We start from the raw sequence: 22166 nt of genomic DNA on the forward strand, positions 1-22166 counted from the left end.
CCTGTTATCCACAGCTGAGAACCAGGGGCCTTCATAGCATGGGCCAAGTTCAGCTAGCACGCCCAGTGTAGTGTTGTTACGTTACAGCCTTATTCAAAAATTGATTGGATTTTTTCCCCCCTCATCAATCTACACACAATACCCCATAATGACAAAGCAAAAACAGGTTTTTAGAAAGGTTTGCATATTTATAAAAAAATTAAAACTGAAATATCACATTCACATAAGTATTCAGACCTTTTACTCAGAACTTTGTTGAAGCACCTTTGGCAGCAATTACAGCCTCGAGTCTTCCTGGGTATAACGCTACAAGCTTGGCACACGTGTATTTGGGGAGTTTCTCCCATTCTTCTCTGCAGATCCTCTCAAGCTCTGTCAGGTTGGATGGGGAGCGTTGCTGCACAGCTATTTTCAGGTCTCTCCAGAGATGTTCAATTGGGTTCAAGTCCGGGCTCTGGCTGGACCACTCAAGGACAATCAGAGACTTGTCCCGAAGCCACTCCTGCGTTGTCTTGGCAGTGTGCTTAGGGTCGTTGTCCTGTTGGAAGGTGAAACTTCGCCCCAGTCTGAGGTCCTGAGCGCTCTGGAGCAGGTTTTCATCAAGGATCACTCTGTACTTTGCTCCGTTCATCTTTCCCTCGATCTTGACTAGTCTCCCAGTCCCTGCCGCTGAAAAACATCCCCACAGCATGATGCTGCCACCACCATGCTTCACCGTAGGGATGGTGCCAGGTTTCCTCCAGACGTGATACTTGGCATTCAGGCCAAAGAGTTCAATCTTGGTTTCATCAGACCAGAGAATCTTGTTTCTCATGGTCTGAGAGCCTTTAGGTGCCTTTTGGCAAACTCCAAGCGGGCTGTCATGTGCCTTTTACTGAGGAGTGGCTTCTGTCTGGCCATTCTACCATAAAGGCCTGATTGGTGGAGTGCTGCAGAGATGGTTGTCCTTCTGGAAGGTTCTCCCATCTCCACAGAGGAACTCTGGATCTCTGTCAGAGTGACCATAGGGTTCTTGGTCACCTCCCTGACTAAGGTCCTTCTCCCGATTGCTCAGTTTGGCTGGGCGGCCAACTCTTGGAAGAGTCTTGGTGGTTCCAAACTACTTCCATTTAAGAATGATGGAGGCCACTGTGTTATTGGGGACCTTCAATGCTGCAGACAATTTTTGGTACCCTTCCCCAGATCTGTGCCTCGACACAATCCGGACAATTCCTTCGACCTTATGGCTTGGTTTTTGCTCTGACATGCACTGTCAACTGTGGGACCTTATATAGACAGGTGTGTTCCTTTCCAAATCATGTCCAATCAATTGAATTTACCACAGGTGGACTCCAATCAAGTTGTAGAAACATCTCAAGGATGATCAATGGAAACAGGATGCACCTGAGCTAAATTTCGAGTCTCATAGCAAAGGGTCTGAATACTTAAGTAAATGTGATATTTCTGTTTTTATTTTTAGTACATTTTTACACATTTCTAAAAACCTGTTTTCGCTTTGTCATCATGGGAAGCCATATTTTATTTAACTGTACATCAAATACCATAGGTATACCTTTGAATGTTTTCTAAAGAGCTAGTGGAAAAAATGACAAACAAATCTCTGGTCAACCGTTCTATGGTTTATTATCAATCTGATATAATTTTTATTTCCACACAAAATATATGGTTTTCATTGAAGAGTTCAGTAAACATTTTAATAGCACTACAGGGATCCAATCATTTATATTCTATACATCAGGGGTGTCATTTTTACCTGGGGGCTGCATTCGGTCTTCAACGAGGTCCAGAGGGCCGCACTGAAAATTGGTTATATTTCCTTGCTGTCATTTTTTTAAAACTAGTCCTCTATCCATTGTTTTGGAATTTTCTATGCTTCCTGACTGTCTAATTTTCATTTCGGTGATTATTAGCGAGCTGGACACAGTCAAGAAACTGTATGAATGTAGATCCATTATCATTTCTACACAGTTTCGATTTGGTTTTAGTAATTTTAAAGTAAACAAATATTTCCACCCCCCCCCCCAAACCACCCGCGGGCCAGATTGGAGCCCCTCGCTGTATATTTGACACCCCTGCTATGGACTTCACCTGTACACATGTCACAATATTCTGTCAATTAAAAGGACAAAACAAATATACGAACAATGTCAATATAATTCAGCTTAATCATATCATATGGTTAATAGCTACATTTCTCACTCTATTTGTAATCACTACATTTTGGTGATGCTTAAATATTCCCGGTATTACATTCATATACATAACAATGTCAAACAAACTAATGCAGTCTGCTGCAACAAACCCTGCACAAGAGAACAACTAAACCTCACATACTGGCCCTGTTCAAATACTTCAGAAATGTATCCTTCCTTCCAACATTCAGTAAAATAATCACATATATGAATTGGTTGGATTGGTGAAAGTAATAGGACGGTAACCTTACTTACACCTATCCAATCACTTACAGATCTGTTACCTCAAGGAAGGAAGGATGCATTTAGAAAGTATTTGAACAGGGCCATAGTATATGATTCAGAACTTAAATAGTAAAGATCGCTTTGACATCATTCAACTGAAGCATCTTCTCTATATACAGGACACAGATTTTTGGGCCTTGAATACAATATCATATTCATTACATCAATAACCAAGTATCTGATGCTAAGTTTAATACATTATTCAGATCACAAAGAGAGAGAGCGAACACACGTTATCTTGTCTAGCTATCTGTTAGTGGCACTAGAACATATGTTCGATAACAACTGCAAACAGAATACATCACAGTTAAGAAGACCAGGTCGGTCAAGTATCTGGCACAACATTCATAAGTATACGACTAGAGAGAGATGAGAGAGAATCAGAGGAGAGAGAAAGCAGGAGAAGAGAGGTATGTGTCCCAAATGGCACCCTATTATAGGCCCTGGTAAAAAGTAGTCCGCTACGTAGGGAATAGGTTTCCATTTGGGACATTGACGAGATGTCAGTCTTGAGTGGGCAAAGGAACATGTGTTTAGACAGCGAGACATGGCACGGTGCGGTGTCGAGTTTCACTGTGGAAGTGCTTTCAGGATGGCATTCACCTCCTCCGCCACGGCTGTCAGCGCAAACTCAAATTGCTCCTGTGGAGAGAGAGAGCGAGAGAGAGAGAGAGAGAAAGAGTGAAAGAGAGAGTTGTTCAGTGGCTGGTTTATAACTACCTCTTGTCCGGTGTGTGTGACAGGACAGGACAGCGGTGAGTGTAAAGGTATAGGACTGTCAATGAGTCATATCTGAGTGACACTTTTTATAATAATAATATAATAATATGCCATTTAGCAGACGCTTTTATCCAAAGTGACTTACAGTCATGTGCGCATACATTTTTAAGTATGGGTGGTCCCGGGGATCGAACCCACTACCCTGGCGTTACAAGCGCCATGCTCTACCAATTGAGCTCCACCATTGTTGAAAAAATATATACACAACAATTTGCCAAATCAACATTTTTATATTTTCTATACTCATGTTGATAGTTTTCAATATTCATACTAAAGAAATTACTAAAATACTCCTCTAATACTACTCAAATACTATTACAGAGCAAGTGGTAAAGCTTCATATGACACCAACATTTGCAGATAAAACATTATGGAGTCTTAAAGGAGGCCTGGGTAAGGCCAAAATGTCACAAATATTCCAACTTCAATTAATTATTTCTTAATTGTGCTTCAATATACAAATGTCAAATATATGTCAACAATCCTTCCTCCAAAGGACCCTTTTATGGATAAAATCCACAAAATCATGGTCTCGTTTTGTTCTAGTTTCGTGAGGAATCCCCATATAGCCTACACTTTCTCATTCTGAACCTGTAATGTGGGTGGAACGGGTGTGGCTTCGTGACAATGACCACAAGAGAAGCCACTCACCGAATTGATAGCTTCAATGCAGTTACACCTCCGACACCTCCAAAACACCAGCTATGCGGTTGTCGGCTAGCACGGGTTAACGCTTGATCTGATTGAATCTAGGCCTAAGTCAACTCTTCTCTCAAGTGTGTGTGTGTATGTGTGTGACTCACTGTGCTCCCTCAGGAGCACAACAGGATCGATCGATTTTCACCCTGAAGACCCACTGTTTCACATTCCACTCCTCAACTCTCACTCAGGCTTCAGGCGCTAAAATAAACTCACTGAAGAGAGGTAGGCGTTTGCAAGAATCAGACTTCAGATGTGTCAACAGAAAACCTGCCACATTTTCGCCCGGAGTAAAATAAAATCTATACTGAGGAGTTCTTTACAACAAGTAATGTCAATACTTTTTTGCTTAGGTTGTTCTTATTTGTATAGGTCTTCATAAAATACCTTTAGTAGCTATAGTTAATTGTTTTTCTGTGTTTTTTTGAAATTCCACAAATCTTTAAGCCTTGGAACATATTGATAAAGCTGCCTAGGTAGGCATTATGGTGGTCTAGGAAGAGGGTTTCATATTTCCACCACTGGAGGGAGTCAAACCTCTGTCTTTCCCACAAAGTTACAGGAGACTTGCTCTTGAGCATAGTCAGTATAGTGTCTATTGGTATGAAAAAAGTGTGCAAACTATTTGTGTTCTTTCAACACTGTAAAATCTAACACATATATCTACATGTAAGACCAGAATAGCTAATGTTGCATATATTTTACAGCTAAAAGCTGTCCTCAAAAAATTTAAATCAATTTATGCTCTTGATGAACCTGCGAGGCACCATAGTAGCATCAATAATATTGCTAGTTCTCTGCTGTAATTTAATTTGCCCTTAGATGTTTTAGTGAAAGGCTTTTAACATTTACGTTTGCCAAAATGAAACCTTCCCTAAAAAGCTCCAATCAGACACCTGAGTATCTGGTAAATGGGATTCAGTGAAAGCTGTATTAAATCAATTTAATTTACATAAATAAAAACTTCAGAAAGTCTCCAGTAAACAACTTTGATAAACGTGATACAGCCTAATTTTGCCATGAGTTTGCCTTAATTGATATTTCCGGAGCTAAATGCGGCTGTCTTAAACAACACAAAAAGCTTTCGCTGCCCATCATAATTCAGTATTCATAGATGAGCGAGCATGGTCTGTTTAAATACAAACATTCTCCAGGGAACAGACCTGCTTGTAATGAGATGTTTCAAACCTCCCTCCCTCCCAGGTAAATGAGTTAGACTATTTTAGTTAAAGGATGAGTAACGTTAAGTTATTGCAGAAGCTAGCAGATTCATTACTTACCCACAACAGCTGCAAATCCCAATAAAACTACATCACGATTTGAAGTTCCATTTCCGTACTTTGTCTAACAACACTATCATTAATCTAGCAAATACGTTTTGTGGGTCAGAGTGCAGTATTTAGTTTCATCACACACACGCTTTCTAGCAAGTTTCTCACACTGGCTTTAGCTGGGGCCTGCTTGGTCAAGTCCAGGGGGGTTGCCTAGCAACATCTGCCTCAGAGCGGAGGCAATGTTTGCATAGCGTGACAAATTCCCATGATTTGTGAATCTGTTCGGATCGAACAGCTAGCGTAACAGCTAAAATGGCTTTGAAAAAATATGATTTCAGCTAATAGGGAGAAGTATATAAAAAAAAAAAACATTATGGCATTTACTAATCATAAACGATTTACATATAATATAAATGTGGGTACATTTGTGGACAAAATTCTAACTTACTCAACCTTTAAGAAAAGAGGAATGAGAGTTAGGAGGCTACTCTAAATTCAAGAGGCAAACAAGAATTGCATGTATTTATTTATTTAACCTTTATTCTAACAGGGAGTCCTATTGAGACCAAGGTCTCTTTCACAAGGGAACCCTGCATACACATAATTTACAAAATACAATATAATACAAATATATAAAAAATTACAATAGGGGAGACCGGGGTTAGTTGCCTCACGGGTTGGTTGTCACAGTGTTTATTACTCCCAATATGGAGGATGCTGTGTAATAAGTTTCAGATCAAAATGTGTGAATTCTTTGAAAGAACTCATCCACCTGGTCACTATCAACTCCATTATAACCATATTATTCGGGGACATTGCCACTATATAATACATCCCAAGCTCTTTTGTGCTGTTGCTATAAAGACCTCCCTTTCCAGTAAACACAAATATATTTTTGACCAACTTATCAAAATGTGTTGGGAAAATGTAGTGTGGAGAGCATTACAAAATGTGACAATTATTTTTCATGCCACGAGAGGTACCGGATCCGGCCAAATACTGTAGGTTCCGTAACGGAACAGTCCAAAACTGAGAGGTGCCAGATCCTGTTCCGGCAGGATCCGGCTCAAATTAAGCACTGCTTCTAAGGATAAAAAGGCTCCCTATTTCAACCCAAGACCTTAGTCTTTCTATTAATGTTGAGAAATACACATGAGAGTAAAAAGTGTGAACCCCGGTCTCCTCTACATTCAAGAAAAACAATCACATTCATCAGCAAAGAGGTCCCTAATCAACATTTTGAACTGCCCGAGAGGTACCAACACATCCAGTTGTAGGGAACTCTGTAGATTGTTCCATTCATGGGATGCAAAGAAACTAAAAGCAGATTTACCTAACTCTGAGGAGACCGAAGAGATTTCCAGAGTTAGCCATCCCTGAGACCGGGTATGGTAACTCATTCATCTATAGGTTATTAATTAATAAAGCAAGGTATGGCGGGAGTTTTTGTAGGAGAACATGGGTTTTGGAAGTTGCAAAAGATGGCCAAATGCTTAGCTTACTTCCTCTTGGAGATCTTAAACTCTGAGGGCTGGTTTCCCAGACAGAGATGAACCCTAGTCTGCACTAAAAAGCTCTTTCAAAGGAGGTTCTCCATTGAGCATGCTTTTAAGTTCAGAACAAGGCTTAATATGTGTTTGGGAAACCAGCCCTCAGTGTCTGTAGACATAAACCTCCTCATTTGTGATTTTGAATATGAACTGACTGAGAATCTTTAAAAAAGCTCCTCCAATAAATAAATGGTCTTGATAATTTCAAGCAACCAATCATGTCATTGTGCGCTTACCCGTGAATTAGATGCACCTCTGTGTGAATGACATGAATCCCCCCACCTCCCTCCCCCCTCCCTCCCTCCCTCCCTCCCCCTCTCCCCTCCCTCCCTCAGAGCGAGGGACCTTACCTTTGTCTGGACCATGCCGGGTCTTTGGTCTCTCAAGTGCTCCAGGGTAGCAGCAATATCAATCTCTTTAGCACCTGCAACAGACCGCACACTGGACTGAGTTCAAAGCAGCAGAGTAATCCAGCTCACATCTGTCAATCTCCTTTCTACCGGCTCCCTTTGGATAGGCATGGTGATTGAAAATTATTACATTCATCCCTCGAAAGACTTGGCAAGGGGCCACTGACTGTTTTCACTAGAATAATATATGCATGGGGATATTTCTGGGTCAGGGAATATTGTACAATCAATGATGCAATCAAAAAAACTGTGCCCCGCTTGAATAAGAACCATGCATTGCAGTAGCAGGCATAACATTGCACTATGCCCAACTGATTCAGAAGCTTACATTCTGATGTCTGAGATAATCGGAAATGAATGGAATGTATGGGAAATCAAGCCAATTTGCTATACTTCGTATGATGTGGAAAAAACTAATATGAGAGATGTGCTAGATGTGATATAGTTCACCTTCACCGTACAATAAATGTTGTTGTGTCATTTTAAAATTCAGCAAGTTATGTGAGCTACAATGTGATATGCCTGAGTAGTTGTAACAGACTGAATAATGGCAACTAGCAATGAACTCTGATTTGAAATTTCCTTTCACCTTTAGCTTGAATAACTTCAACAACCAGACTTTTGTGGGAGTCTCTAATAAATGGCGAGTTGGAGGGGACCATGAGGGCTCATTTGAGATTCACTCCCAAAAAAAGAAATAGAGAGAGGGAGAGAAAGCCCAGAGCCCTTAAAGATGTTTTGAAAGGGGGAGAGAGGGAAAGGAGAGAAGGGACCGGTTAATGCAGCTGGACTCCCAGCTCAAAGTGATCCAATACAACTTTCATGTTTTAGAAGTGTTGGATTCTCAAGTTTAAGAGGGGAGAAAATTCTCCAGCAATAAAAAGCTTCGGAGTGAAATTATTCTTGTGTACAATTCACTCTGGAGGAGAGAAGAAGATGAAGAAGAGGAGGAAGAGGAAGAAGAAGGAGGAGAAAGAGGGATTTTATGTCTGGGCCCCTGGGCTTTTCATTCTGTTTGGGAACACAAGGCCTCACACTTCTCAAGACCAGATGAGCTCATGGTCTGGGTTGCTCATTGCTCAACATAACAAAGACTGGTGGGTCTGGTCCCAGCCCCAGTCCCAATCACAACAATGAGCTACAGCCACAGCCCAAGCCCAAGCCCAAACCCCTAGCCCAGTCCAAACCCCTAGCCTCAGTCCAAACCCCTAGCCTCAGCCCCAGCCCAAACCTAAGCTCTAGCCTCAACCTAAACCCCAGCCCCAACCCCTCGCCCCTGCCCCTTCGCAAACCTCTAGCCCGAGCCCCAGACCAAGGATGTGTGTGACGGCCTGAGAAAGACCTCCATCCAGCAGGACCATGCTACCCAGACTCTGCCCTTTGAACCCCATTAAGACCAAACCTATGGAGCAGGGGCCAAAATAAACAGAGAAGGGGGAGGGGAAGGCCAGGGTCAGATGTACGGATGACCTGCTCTGATAGGGGTGGGAGGCCAGGGGGCATGGGGCAGGGGACATCTATTGTATCCACTCCTGGAGTTATTTCTCATTATGCAATATAGAGCCTGGTGTTGTATACTAAATCAAATCAAATCAAATGTTATTTGTCACATGTGCCAAATACAACGGGTGTAGACTTTACCGTGAAATGCTTGCTTATGAGCCCTTCCCAACGATTCAGAGTAAAAAAATAATTATATATATATATATATATACTACCAGTCAAAGGTTTGGACACACCTACTCATTCAAGGGTTATTTTAACTATTTTTTACATTTTAGAATAATAGTGAAGACATCAAAGCTATGAAATAACACATATGTAGTAACCAAAAAAGTGTTAAACAAAATATATTTTATATTTGAGGTTCTTCAAATAGCCGCCCTTTGCCTTGATGACATGCTTCATGAGGTAGTCACTTGGAATGGATTTCAATTAACATGTGTGCCTTCTTAAAAGTTAATTTGTGGAATTTCTTTCCTTCTTAATGCGTTTTTTGAAAATCAGTTGTGTTGTGACAAGGTGGGGGGGGGGGGGGATTTGTATACAGAAGATAGCCCTATTTGGTGAAAGACCAAGTCCATATTATGGCAAGAACAGCTCAAATAAGCAAAGAGAAACGACAGTCCATCATTACTTTAAGACATGAAGATAAGTCCATATGGAACATTTCAAGAACTTTGAATGTTTCTTCAAGTGCAGTCACAAAAACCATCAAGCACTATGATGAAACTGGCTCTCATTAGGACCACCACAGGAATGGAAGACCCTGAGTTACCTCTGCTTCAGAGGATAAGGTCATTAGAGTTACCAGCCTCAGAACTTGCAGCCCAAATAAATGCTTCACAGAGTTCAAGTCACAGACACATCTCAACATCAACTGTTCAGAGGGGACTGTGTGAATCAGGCCTTCATGGTCAAATTGCTGCAAAGAAACCACTACTAAAGGACACCAATGAGAAGAAGAGACTTGCTTGGGCCAAGAAACGCGAGCAATGGACATTAGACCGGTGGAAATGTGTCCTTTGGTCTGGAGTCCAAATTGGCGATTTTTGGTTCCAACCGCTGTGTCTTTGTGAGACGGATGATCTCCGCATGTGTAGTTCTCACCGTAAAGCATGGAGGAGGAGGTGTTATGGTGTGGGGGTGCTTTGCTGGTGACACTGTCTGTGATTTATTTAGAATTCAAGGCACACTTAACCAGCATGGCTACCACAGCATTCTGCAGCGATATGCCATCCCATCTGGTTTGGGCTTAGTGGGACTATCATTTGTTTTTCAAAAGGACAATGACCCAACAGACCTCCAGGCTGTGTAAGCGCTATTTTACCAAGAAGGAGAGTGATGGAGTGCTGCATCAGATGACCTGACCTACACAATCCCCTGACCTCAACCCAACTGAGAAGGTTTGGGATGAGTCGGACTGCAGAGTGAAGGAAAAGCAGCCAACAAGTGCTCAGCATACTTATGGCGCCGGAGAACATGGCTGCCGTTTTACAGCCCTCTGACCAATTATACTATTATGTGTGTTTTTACGCGTTATTTGTAATTTATTCTGTACATAATGTTTCTGCCACCGTCTCTTATGACCAAAAACAGCTTATGGATATCAGGACAGCGATTACTCACATCGTACTGGACGAAGATTTTTTCTTCAACGAGTCGGACGTGAAGGATATCCTACAGACATCCGACAAGGCCCAAATCCCCGTCATTCGCATGAGAAAGAGACAGAGATATCGTGGACGTAGGTCGGGGTGCCTTGTAAGGATCAGACGGCGAGCGAGTAAACTGCCTCTTCCATCAATCCTATTAGCCAATGTTCAGTCATTTGAAAACAAATTGGACGACCTAAGATTACGGTTATCCTACCAACGGGACATTAAAAACTGTAATATCTTATGTTTCACCGGGTCGTGGCTGAACGACGACATAAATAACATACAGCTGGTGGAATATACGCTACATCAGCAGGATAGAACGGCTCACTCCGGTAAGACAAGGGGTGTCGGTCTGTGTATATTTGTATACAACAGCTGGTGCATAAAATCTAACAATAAGGAAGTCTCAAGATTTTGCTCGCCGGAGGTAGAGTATCTCATGATAAGCTGTAGACCACACTATTTACCACCACAAACCGATGCTGGCACTAAGATTGCACTCAATGAGCTGTATAAGGCCATAATTAAACAGGAAAATGCTCATCCAGAGGCAGCGGTCCTAGTGGCCGGGGACTTTAATGCAGGGAAACTTAAATCCGTTCTACCTCATTTCTACCAGCATGTTAAATGTGCAACCAGAGGAAAAAAAAAACAATAGACCACCTTTACTCCACACACAGAGACGCGTACAAAGCTCTCCCTCGACCCTCCATTTGGCAAATCTGATATTAACTCTATCTTTCTGATTCCTGCTTATAAGCAAAAACTAAAGCAGGAAGCACCAGTGACTCGGTTAATAAAAAAGTGGTCAGATGACGCAGATGCTAAGCTACAGGACTGTTTTGCTAGCACAGACTGGAATATGTTCCGGGATTCTTCCGATAGCATTGAGGGGTACACCACATCAGTCACTGGCTTTATCAATAAGTGCATCGATGACGTCGTCCCCACAGTGACCGTACGTACATATCCCAACCAGAAGCTGTGGATTACAGGCAACATCCGCACTGAGCTAAAGGGTAGAGCTGCCACTTTCAAGGAGCGGGACTCTAACCCGGACGCTTATAAGAAATCCCGCTATGCCCTCCGACGAACCATCAAACAGGCAAAGAGTCAATACAGGACTAAGATTGAATCGTACAACACCGGCTCTGACGCTCGTCGGATGTGGCAGGGCTTGAAAACTATTACAGATTACAAAAGGGAATCACAGCCGCGAGCTGCCCAGTGACACAAGCCTACCAGATGAGCTAAATCATTTCTATGCTCGCTTCGAGGCAAGCAACACTGAAGCATGCATGAGAGCACCAGCTGTTCCGGATGACTATGTGATCACGCTCTCCGTAGCCGATGTGAGTAAGACTTTTAAGCAGGTCAACATTCACAAGGCCGCAGGGCCAGACGGATTACCAGGACGTGTACTCCGAGTATGCGCTGACCAACTGGCAAGTGTCTTCACTGAGATTTTCAACATGTCCCTGACTGAGTCTGTAATACCAACATGTTTCAAGCAGACCAGACCACCATAGTCCCTGTGCCCAAGGACACTAAGATAACCTGCCTAAATGACTACCGACCTGTACCACTCACGTCTGCAGCCATGAAGTGCTTTGAAAGGCTGGTCATGGCTCACATCAACACCATTATCCCAGAAACCCTAGACCCATTCCAATTTGCATACCGCCCCAACAGATCCACAGATGATGCAATCTCTATTGCACTCCACACTGCCCTTTCCCACCTGGACAAGAGGAACACCTACGTGAGAATTGACTACAGCTCAGCGTTCAACACCATAGTGCCCTCAAAGCTCATCACTAAGCTAAGGACCCTGGGACTAAACCCCTCCCTCTGCAACTGGATCCTGAACTTCCTGATGGGCCGCCCCCAGGTGGTAAGGGTAGGTAAGAACACATCTGCCACGCTGATCCTCAACACGGGGCCCATCAGGGGTGCGTGCTCAGTCCCCTCCTGTACTCCCTGTTCACCCATGACTGCATGGCCAGGCACGACTCCAACACCATCATTAAGTTTGCTGATGACACGACAGTGGTAGGCCTGATCACCAACAATGATGAGACAGCCTATAGGGAGGAGGTCAGAGACCTGGCCGTGTGGTGCCAGGATAACAACCTCTCCCTCAACGTGATCAAGACAAAGGAGATGATTGTGGACTACAGGAAAAGAAAGAGGACTGAGCACGCCCCCATTCTCATCGACGGGGCTGTAGTGGAACAGGTTGAGAGCTTCAAGTTCCTTGGTGTCCACATCACCAACAAACTATCGTGGTCCAAACACACCAAGACAGTCGTGAAGAGGGCACGACAAAGCCTATTCCCCCTCAGGAGACTGAAAAGATTTGGCATGGGTCCTCAGATCCTCAGAAAGTTCTACAGCTGCACCATCGAAGCATCCTGACTGGTTGCATCACCGCCTGGTATGGCAACTGCTCAGCTTCCGACCGCAAGGCACTACAGAGGGTAGTGCGTACCGCCCAGTACATCACTGGGGCCAAGCTTCCTGTCATCCAGGACCTCTACACCAGGCGGTGTCAGAGGAAGGCCCTAGAAATTGTCAAAGACTCCAGCCACCTAAGTTATAGACTGTTCTCTCTGCTACCGCACGGCAAGCGGTACCAGAGCGCCAAGTCTAGGTCCAAAAGGCTTCTTAACAGCTTCTACCCCCAAGCCATAAGACTCCTGAACAGCTAATCATGGCTACCCAGACTATTTGCACTGCCCCCCCACCCCACCTCATCCCCCTCTTTTACGCTGCTGCTACTCTGTTTATTATTTATGCATAGACACTTTACTCTACCCACATGTACATATTACCTCGACTAGCCGGTGCCCCCGCACATTGACTCTGTACCGGTACCCCCCTGTATATAGCCTCCCTACTGTTATTTTATTTTACTGCCACTCTTTAGTTATTTGCTTAAATTTTTCACTTATCTATTTTTTACTTAACACTTTTTTAATTTAATTGGTTAAGGGCATGGAAGTAAGCGTTTCACTGTAATGTCTACACCTGTTGTATTCGGCGCATGTGGCAAATTTGATTTGATTTGATTTGTCGGAACTCAAGACTGTTGGAAAAGCATTCCAGGTGAAGCTGGTTGAGAGAATGCCAAGAATGTGCAAAGCTGTCATCAAGGCAAAGAGTGGCTATTTGAAGAATCTCAAATATAAAATATATTTTGATTTGTTTAACAGTTTTTTGGTTTCTATATGACTCCATATGTGTTATTCATAGTTTTGATGTCTTCACTATTATTCTATAATGTAGAAAATAGTAAAAATAAAGAAAAAACCTTGAACGAGTAGGTGTGTCCAAACTTTTGACTGGTACTGTACATGCTAACAAAAGAGGAATACAATACACAAGAATGGAGCTTTATACAGGGAGTACCAGTACCAGATCAATGTGCAGGGGTACGAGGTATTTGAGGTAGATATTTACATGAAGGCAGGGTAGTGACTAGTCATCAGGATAGATAATAATACAAGTAAAATAGAGAACAGAGTAGCAGCAGCGTATGATGTGCAAAAGTGTGTGTATCTGTGTGTGTGTGTAATGTGTGTGTGTGTGTAGTGTTTGTGAATATGTGTGGGTTTTGTATGAGAGTGTCAGTGTAGTGTGTGTAAGTGAGTGTGTGTGTATATATAGTCTTGTGAGTGTGCATAGAGTCAGTGCAAGATTGGGTCAGTGCAGATAGTCAGGGTAACCATTTAATTAAATATTTAGCAGTCTTATGGTTATTTAGCAATCTTATGGCTTGGGGGTCAAACCGGTCTCGGAGCCTGATGGTCCGAGAGCCGATGCTTCGGTACCGTTTGCTGGACGGTAGCATACGTGAGCAGTCTATGGCTAGGGTGGCTGGAGTCTTGGGCAATTTTTCGGGGTCTTTCCCTGATATAGAGGTAGGGAGCTCGGCCCCAGTGATGTACTGGGCTATTCGCACCACCCTCTGTAGCACTTTGCAGTCGAGGGCGGTGCATTTGCCATACCAAGTGGTGATGCAGCCAGTCAAGATGCTCTCGATGGTGCAGCTGTATAACTTTTTGAGGATCCGAGGGCCCATGCCAAATCTTTTCAGCCTCCTGAGGGGGAAGAGGCGCTGTCGTGCCCTCTTCACGACTGTGTGGGTGTGTGTGGACCATGTTAAGTCTTTAGTGATGTGGACGCCAAGGAACTTGAAGCTCTCGACCCTCTCCACTACAGCCTTGTCGATGTGGATGGGGGCGTGCTCTCCCCTCTTTCTCCTGTAGTCCACTATCAGCTCCTTGGTCTTACTGATGTTAAGGGAGAGGTTGTTGTCCTGACACCACACCACAAGTCTCTGACCTCCTCCCTGTAGGCTGTCTCATCGCCGTCGGTGACCAGGCCTACCACCATCGTGTGGTCAGCAAACTTGATGTTGGTGTTGGAGTCGTGCGTGGCCATGCAGTCGTGGGTGAACAGGGAGTAGCCTACAGGAGGGGACTAAGCACACACCCCTGAGGGCCCCCCATGTTGAGGGTCAGCGTGGAGGAGGTGTTGTTGCCTACTCTCACCACCTGGGGCTGGCCGGTCAGGAAGTCCAGGATCCAGTTGCAGAGGGAGATGTTCGGTCTCAGGGTCCCCAGCTTGGTGATTTGCTTGGGACTATGGTGTTGAACGCTCATCTATGAAGAGCATTCTCACATAGTTATTTCCCCTCTTGTCCAGGTGGGAGAGGGCAGTGTGAAGTGCAATTGAGATTGCGTCATCTGTGGATCTGTTAGGGCGGTGTGCGAATTGTGGGTCCAGGGTGTCTGGGATGATGGTGTTGATGTGTGTCATGACCAGCCCTTCAAAGCAGTTCATAATTACAGATGTGAGTGCTACAGGGCGATAGTCATTAGGTAGGTTACCTTGAAGTTCTTGGGAACAGGGATAATGGTGGTCAACTTGAAACATGTTGGGATTAAAGACTGGGACAAGGAGAAATTGAAAATGTCCGTGAAGACACTTGCCAGCTGGTCTGCGCATGGTTTGAGAACACGCCCTGGTATTCCATCTGGCCCAGCGGCCTTGCGAGTGTTAACCTGTTTAAAACGTTTACTCACATCGGCCATGGAGAGCGAGATCACACAGTCATCCGGAACAACAGGAGCTTGCAAGACTCAAGTGTTGTATTCCTTGAAGCGAGCATAAAAGGCATTTAGCTCGTTTGGGAGTTCCGCATCCCACGGCTTGGTTTCCCTTTGTAATCCGTTATCGTCTACAAGCCCTGCCACATATGACGAGCTTCAGAGCTGGTGTAATAGGATTCCACCTTCCTCCCATATTGTCCTTTTGCATGTTTGATGTCTCATCGGATGTCGTAGTGGTCGTACTACAGTTGGGGAAAAAAGTATTTAGTCAGCCACCAATTGTGCAAGTTCTCCCACTTAAAAAGATGAGAGAGGCCTGTAATTTTCATCATAGGTACACGTCAACTATGACAGACAAATTGAGGAAAGAAATCCAGAAAATCACATTGTAGGATTTTTAATGAATTTATTTGCAAATTATGGTGGAAAATAAGTATTTGGTCACCTACAAACAAGCAAGATTTCTGGCTCTCACAGACCTGTAACTTCTTCTTTAAGAGGCTCCTCTGTCCTCCACTCGTTACCTGTATTAATGGCACCTGTTTGAACTTGTTATCAGTATAAAAGACACCTGTCCACAACCTCAAACAGTCACACTCCAAACTCCACTATGGCCAAGACCAAAGAGCTGTCAAAGGACACCAGAAACAAAATTGTAGACCTGCACCAGGCTGGGAAGACTGAATCTGCAATAGGTAAGCAGCTTGGTTTGAAGAAATCAACTGTGGGAGCAATTATTAGGAAATGGAAGACATACAAGACCACTGATAATCTCCCTCGATCTGGGGTTCCACGCAAGATCTCACCCCGTGGGGTCAAAATGATCACAAGAACGGTGAGCAAAAATCCCAGAACCACACGGGGGGACCTAGTGAATGACCTGCAGACAGCTGGGACCAAAGTAACAAAGCCTACCATCAGTAACACACTACGCCGCCAGGGACTCAAATCCTGCAGTGCCAGACGTGTCCCCCTGCTTAAGCCAGTACATGTCCAGGCCCGTCTGAAGTTTGCTAGAGTGCATTTGGATGATCCAGAAAAGGATTGGGAGAATGCCATATGGTCAGATGAAACCAAAATATAACTTTTTGGTAAAAACTCAACTCGTCGTGTTTGGAGGACAAAGAATGCTGAGTTGCATCCAAAGAACACCATACCTACTGTGAAGCATGGGGGTGGAAACATCATGCTTTGGGGCTGTTTTTCTGCAAAGGGACCAGGACGACTGATCCGTGTAAAGGAAAGAATGAATGGGGCCATGTATCATGAGATTTTGAGTGAAAACCTCCTTCCATCAGCAAGGGCATTGAAGATGAAACGTGGCTGGGTCTTTCAGCATGACAATGATCCCAAACACACCGCCCGGGCAACAAAGGAGTGGCTTTGTAAGAAGTATTTCAAGGTCCTGGAGTGGCATAGCCAGTCTCCAGATCTCAACCCCATAGAACATCTTTGGAGGGAGTTGAAAGTCCGTGTTGCCCAGCGACAGCCCCAAAACATCACTGCTCTAGAGGAGATCTGCATGGAGGAATGGGCCAAAATACCAGCAACAGTGTGTGAAAACCTTGTGAAGACTTACAGAAAACGTTTGACCTGTGTCATTGCCAACAAAGGGTATATAACAAAGTATTGAGAAACTTTTGTTATTGACCAAATACTTATTTTCCACCATAATTTGCAAATAAATTAATTAAAAATCCTACAATGTGATTTTCTGGATTTTTTTCTCCTAATTTTGTCTGTCATAGTTGACGTGTACCTATGATGAAAATTACAGGCCTCTCTCATCTTCTTAAGTGGGAGAACTTGCACAATTGGTGGCTGACTAAATACTTTTTTCCCCCACTGTATATGCGCATAATATTCTGAAAACACACTCAAAGGTGGTTGGGTGATATGCATGTCGATTAGTATATCAATATTTGCATCTTGTGAGAAACCAAATTAAGATGGAATATATACAGTATAATCATGTTAAATTAACTTGCCCTTTACAGGGGAATGAATTTGACATTGACAATGGTTAAAAACAAACAGTTGTAAAATGTGCCTTTTAAAACGAAATTTCAAAGAAACAAATATGTACAAAAACACAATCATGGTCTTAAGGCCACAGTGTTGATTTGATGTGAATGTTTATGATGTTTGCTTCATCTTGGCCAGGTCGCAGTTGTAAATGAGAACTTGTTCTCAACTGGCTTACCTGGTTAAGTAAAGGTGAAAAAAATAAAATAATAATAATAATAATTAATTTCAGTTATGAGTAGCCATGCTATTTCTCTCTCTCTCTCTCTCTCTCTCTCTCTCTCTCTCTCTCTCTCTCTCTCTCTCTCTCTCTCTCTCCCTCTCTCTCTCCCTCTCGCTCCCTCTTATCTCTGTCTTTCTCTCTCCCTCACCCTCTCTCTCTCTCCCTCTCTCCTCCTTTCTGGAGATCCCTCCCAGAGTTTTCAGCAGAGGCCTCACTCAGTCACCCTCTAATGCGTCCCAAGACCTGCGGCTGAAAATTGAGGCTTTTCACTGTTGCCATGGCGACGTCTCCACACAAGCAGAAAGAGTGCGAGACGGAGAGGCCCATTGACTCCTACCTTTAGCCATCCTATTGAGGACCATGTCAATCAGAATGTATGTTCCGCTTCTGCCAGCCCCGTCACTGCAAAGCAACCAGAGAGACGAAGACGCTCATTAGTGAGGCAGAAAAAGGACACAGAGTGGATCCCTCAATACAACAGTTAGTGTTTGCCTCTTACATTAAATTAAATAGCTCATTTAGAATGTCTTGTATTATTGCTGTAAAGTCTGTGAGGAAATACAAATGATGAGGAGTGTTTAAAAAGTCAAATATATTACATAGTTTACTGTACAGTATAAATACACGCGGGTACAAATGGGTAATGTATGGTAAATTGCAGTTCTTTCAAATATATTAAATTGAAGATCATAAGATATATTAATAAAAGCTATAATAACCATTGCGTAAAAAGTTGTCATCATCATAAAAATATATACATATTTTTCTGCAGTGTTTAGATTTTTAAGAACAAATTATACAAAACATATATACGTGTGTGTGTGTGTGTGGGCGTGTGCAAGCATGTGTGTCTGTGTGTGTGTGTACACATGCATGTGTGTGTGGTCCAAATACTTCTATAGAGAGGACTGGTTTGGAACTGGCATTATGAGGGACAAAAGCTTTCAAAAGCAGCAGCAGCGTGAGCGTGCAGCAGACAGACACCTCAGAAGCAGAGGAAGGCGGCGAGGCCAGAGGCCATTAGCAGAGCGGCTTTGGGGAGCCTGCTTTGCTATTCCACCAGAGATAGGCGCATAAAAAGCCCCTCTTTGTGCCTGCCGGGCATTCAATCTGTCTGCATGTTAATTGCAAACAAGGCGTGCACTATCTCTCTAATAAAGGCAAAGCCAATAAAACAGGAGAGACAGAGAGAGCGGCGTGAGGCGAGGAGTGCCACTGTTTATTTAATCCACTGCTTCTCATTTAGAGACCAGGCAGAGACCTCTATGGCCAGACAGACGGACGGACAGACGGAAAGACAGACAGACAGAAACTCTCAGTGCATGACTGAACACTATTAAAGAGATGGAGGCAGATACCTGCCATAAGAAATAACGAGTGAAGCTTCACTAACTAAACAAAACCAAAAATATATTTGTGCAATATGGTTTCCAAAAGTACACATTTGTATGGTCAGTGAATATGATCCAAAAAATAGAAATATCAATATTTTAGGTAACTGTGTGTCTAACTGTGTCTTCCTATGCTCTCTTCTGTATTTATTTGGACAGTGAAGCTAAAACGTTTAATTTGTCTTTATACTTTATATTTGAGATCAAATGTTTCATATGAGGCGACAGTACAGAATGTTACCTTTTATATGAGGGTATTTTCGTGCATATCTGTTTTACAGTTTAGAAATGAGAGACCTTTATTTATCTAGTCCCCCCATTTGAAGGGCAGGTTGACGGTTATTGGGATTAATCTTGTCCTGGAGGCAGAGTAATTTCCGCTAGATGGGCCAGCTGCAAAGTTAAAATTGCCTATATATCATAACAATTCATGAAAACAAAAAAAATGCTTTTTGTTCTTAATTTAAGGTTAGGGTTAGGCATAAGGTTAGCAGTGTCGTTAAGGTTAGGGTTAAGGTCAGGGTTAGGATTTTGTGACCATGCCAACTACTGACTACCCTGCAGAGCTGCCTCCAGTACATGAGTCATCCCAATTAATGCCAACATGCATTTGAAGGTGTCATAAGTACACTTTTACTGTATGTGTAATAAAATAGTCAAAAGTTCAGTATTTGGTCCCATATTCCTAGCATGCAATGACTACATCAAGCTTGTGATTCTACAAATGTCATTATGAATGAATTGTGAATAATTATGAGTGAGAACGTTACAGAGGCACAAAGATCATACCCCCAAGACATGCTAACCTCTCACCATTACCAATAACGGTGGAGGTTACCATTTTCTTTGGGAGGGAGGGGGGGGGGGGGGGGGTATGATATCTATGCCTCTGTAACTTTCTCACTCATCATTATTCACAATACATTAATGAATATCCATAATCATGGTAGCATCCACATCAATGTAGAGGTGTTGAAAAACACATTCAATTCTTATTTACAATAAAAGTGACAAAAAAATGACACAATACATTATTTACCATTAATGTCTATTGGGCACAACATAATCTGAAGCACAACCAAAACAAACTGCAATCGCACCCAACAAGTTTGAAGAGTCACAATCTTGATGTAGTCATTGCCTGCTAGGAATATGGAACCAAATACAAAAAAATGGCACTACTTTAATACACATATAGGTGAATTAAATACTTATGACACCTTCAAATGGGGTGACTAGATACATAAAGTGCTTTCATTTCTAAATGGTAAAACTGATATGTATGAAAATACCCTCAAATAAAAGGTGACATTCTGTACTGTTGCCTCATATGAAACATTTGATCTCAAATCCAAAATGCTGAAATATAGAGTCAAATAATACGTTTTAACTTCACTGTCCAAATAAATACGTAGTGGAGTGTATATACTCAGTCTGTCATGCAATGCAATTGACACCCATTCAGCCAGTGCATCGTTACAAGGTTATAATTATTGTAGTATACTTGCCTGCAGTGGACAATTATTGGACAAGACCGACCCCGGTAGCACTTGTTAACCTTTCTGTAATGAAACAGAAGAGAGTCTGCTATTAATGTCACACTTCAAAACAATATAGGAGCACATCTGCTAAATTCTGCTAGATAAAAGACATATAGTATATTGTACATCACCAAATCAAATATGTAGATGACTCACAAAAAAGGGTCACATGCTGCTTACTGTATTTCATTGATGAGGAAAAATTCAGTTTATACTTTTAGAGGCAATAAAAAAGGATGAAACAAAAATTCTGTAATTCAGTAATGTTTGAACCTTACCTTTGCCAATCAAAATAATGTGAGGACAAAAGTATTCCATGTTGAACAATGAGAATGAATGAAGGGTAATTTAAAACACCATATTGTGACATGTATTTACTGCCGTGATGGATGCGGTGGTGAGATGTCGTGATCCGCGACGCATTAACCTTGCACAATTATGAATGTTACACACCACAGACACACAGTGGGAGCCAACTAGCCGTCTATTGCCATGGAAACTACTGGCTACATCGGTTCTGTTTTTTTCTAACTTCAATTAAATTTAAAAAGAAAAAAAAATGTCTAACCCTACACAGGAATATTATCATTTGGGCTCCCGAGTGGCGCAGCGGTCTAAGGCACTGCATCTCAGTGCTTGAGGCGTCACTACAGACCCCCTGGTTCAATTCCAGGCTGTATCACAACAGGCCGTGATTGGGAGTACCATAGGGCGGCGCACAATTGGCCCAGGTTTGGCTGGTGTAGGCCGTCATTGTAAATAAGAATTTGTTCTTAATTGACTTGCCTAGTAAAATAAATATATACAGTAATTTATGAAATACTAGCATTGTATGTGATATACAGTAGCATATAATCGTTGTGACCTAGTATACATTTAAAACGAACCATACTCCATTCATTACATATTTTTAAATTAACATTTCAATTAATAAGACCTAAACACTTTTTGAATAATAAGAAGGAACATTTGTTTGTGAAAGAAAAACAAAAAAAAAGTAGGATGAAAATAAAATGCATTTTACAGGTAATTCATCAAACAAACCAGACATTTTGAGTAGTTTGAGAGTGAACAGAGTAGGTGGGAGTTATTATGCAAACCAAAGGGGTGGAAAAGTGAAAGTGAGAGGAGCGGAGAGAGAGAAAGTGTGTGCACAGGCCTGGCTGAAGAGACACGGTTTCCAATGATCACTTTTGTGACTATGCAACTGGGCTCATATTACTAGCTGCAACATCACAAAAATGACACTGGCAACCGCTAATTTCTTAGTTGGCCAAAACCGCTACATGAGTGGTGCATTGTGGTTATGAGGGTCACGGGTGGGATCTGAACCCTGATCTCCTGCTCTGGAAACCAACGTCTTAATCATTAGACCAAGAGGACATTTCCTCATGGGCTGAGGGTGACACTGATTTTGAAGTCGCAGGTAAGGCTACCTTATCATGAGAGCGCGAATCCTACTCACCTCCTCTACATGAGGCCCCTACCGTAGTGAGAGAGCTGGATACCAAATGACCT

The 22166-nt window shown here is 42.7% G+C and overlaps 1 protein-coding gene across 1 annotated transcript in view; it reads right to left on the reverse strand.

The window, feature by feature from the left end:
* Positions 1-3047: 3047 nt before the first annotated feature.
* The window catches only part of LOC311100424 (receptor-type tyrosine-protein phosphatase N2-like), a gene marked incomplete at both ends in the record, with an annotated part of 320583 nt that continues 301464 nt past the window's right edge, over positions 3048-22166 (reverse strand). The window contains 4 exons of the mRNA XM_084141339.1: positions 3048-3119; positions 7131-7204; positions 18054-18118; positions 20616-20669. Coding sequence (XP_083997465.1) covers positions 3048-3119; positions 7131-7204; positions 18054-18118; positions 20616-20669 — 265 coding nt within the window. The remainder of the gene's footprint in view (positions 3120-7130; positions 7205-18053; positions 18119-20615; positions 20670-22166) is intronic.

The sequence above is a fragment of the Coregonus lavaretus genome (genome assembly GCF_964263955.1).
Source record: "Coregonus lavaretus genome assembly, chromosome: 2".
In the NCBI taxonomy this organism is placed as follows: domain Eukaryota; kingdom Metazoa; phylum Chordata; class Actinopteri; order Salmoniformes; family Salmonidae; genus Coregonus; species Coregonus lavaretus.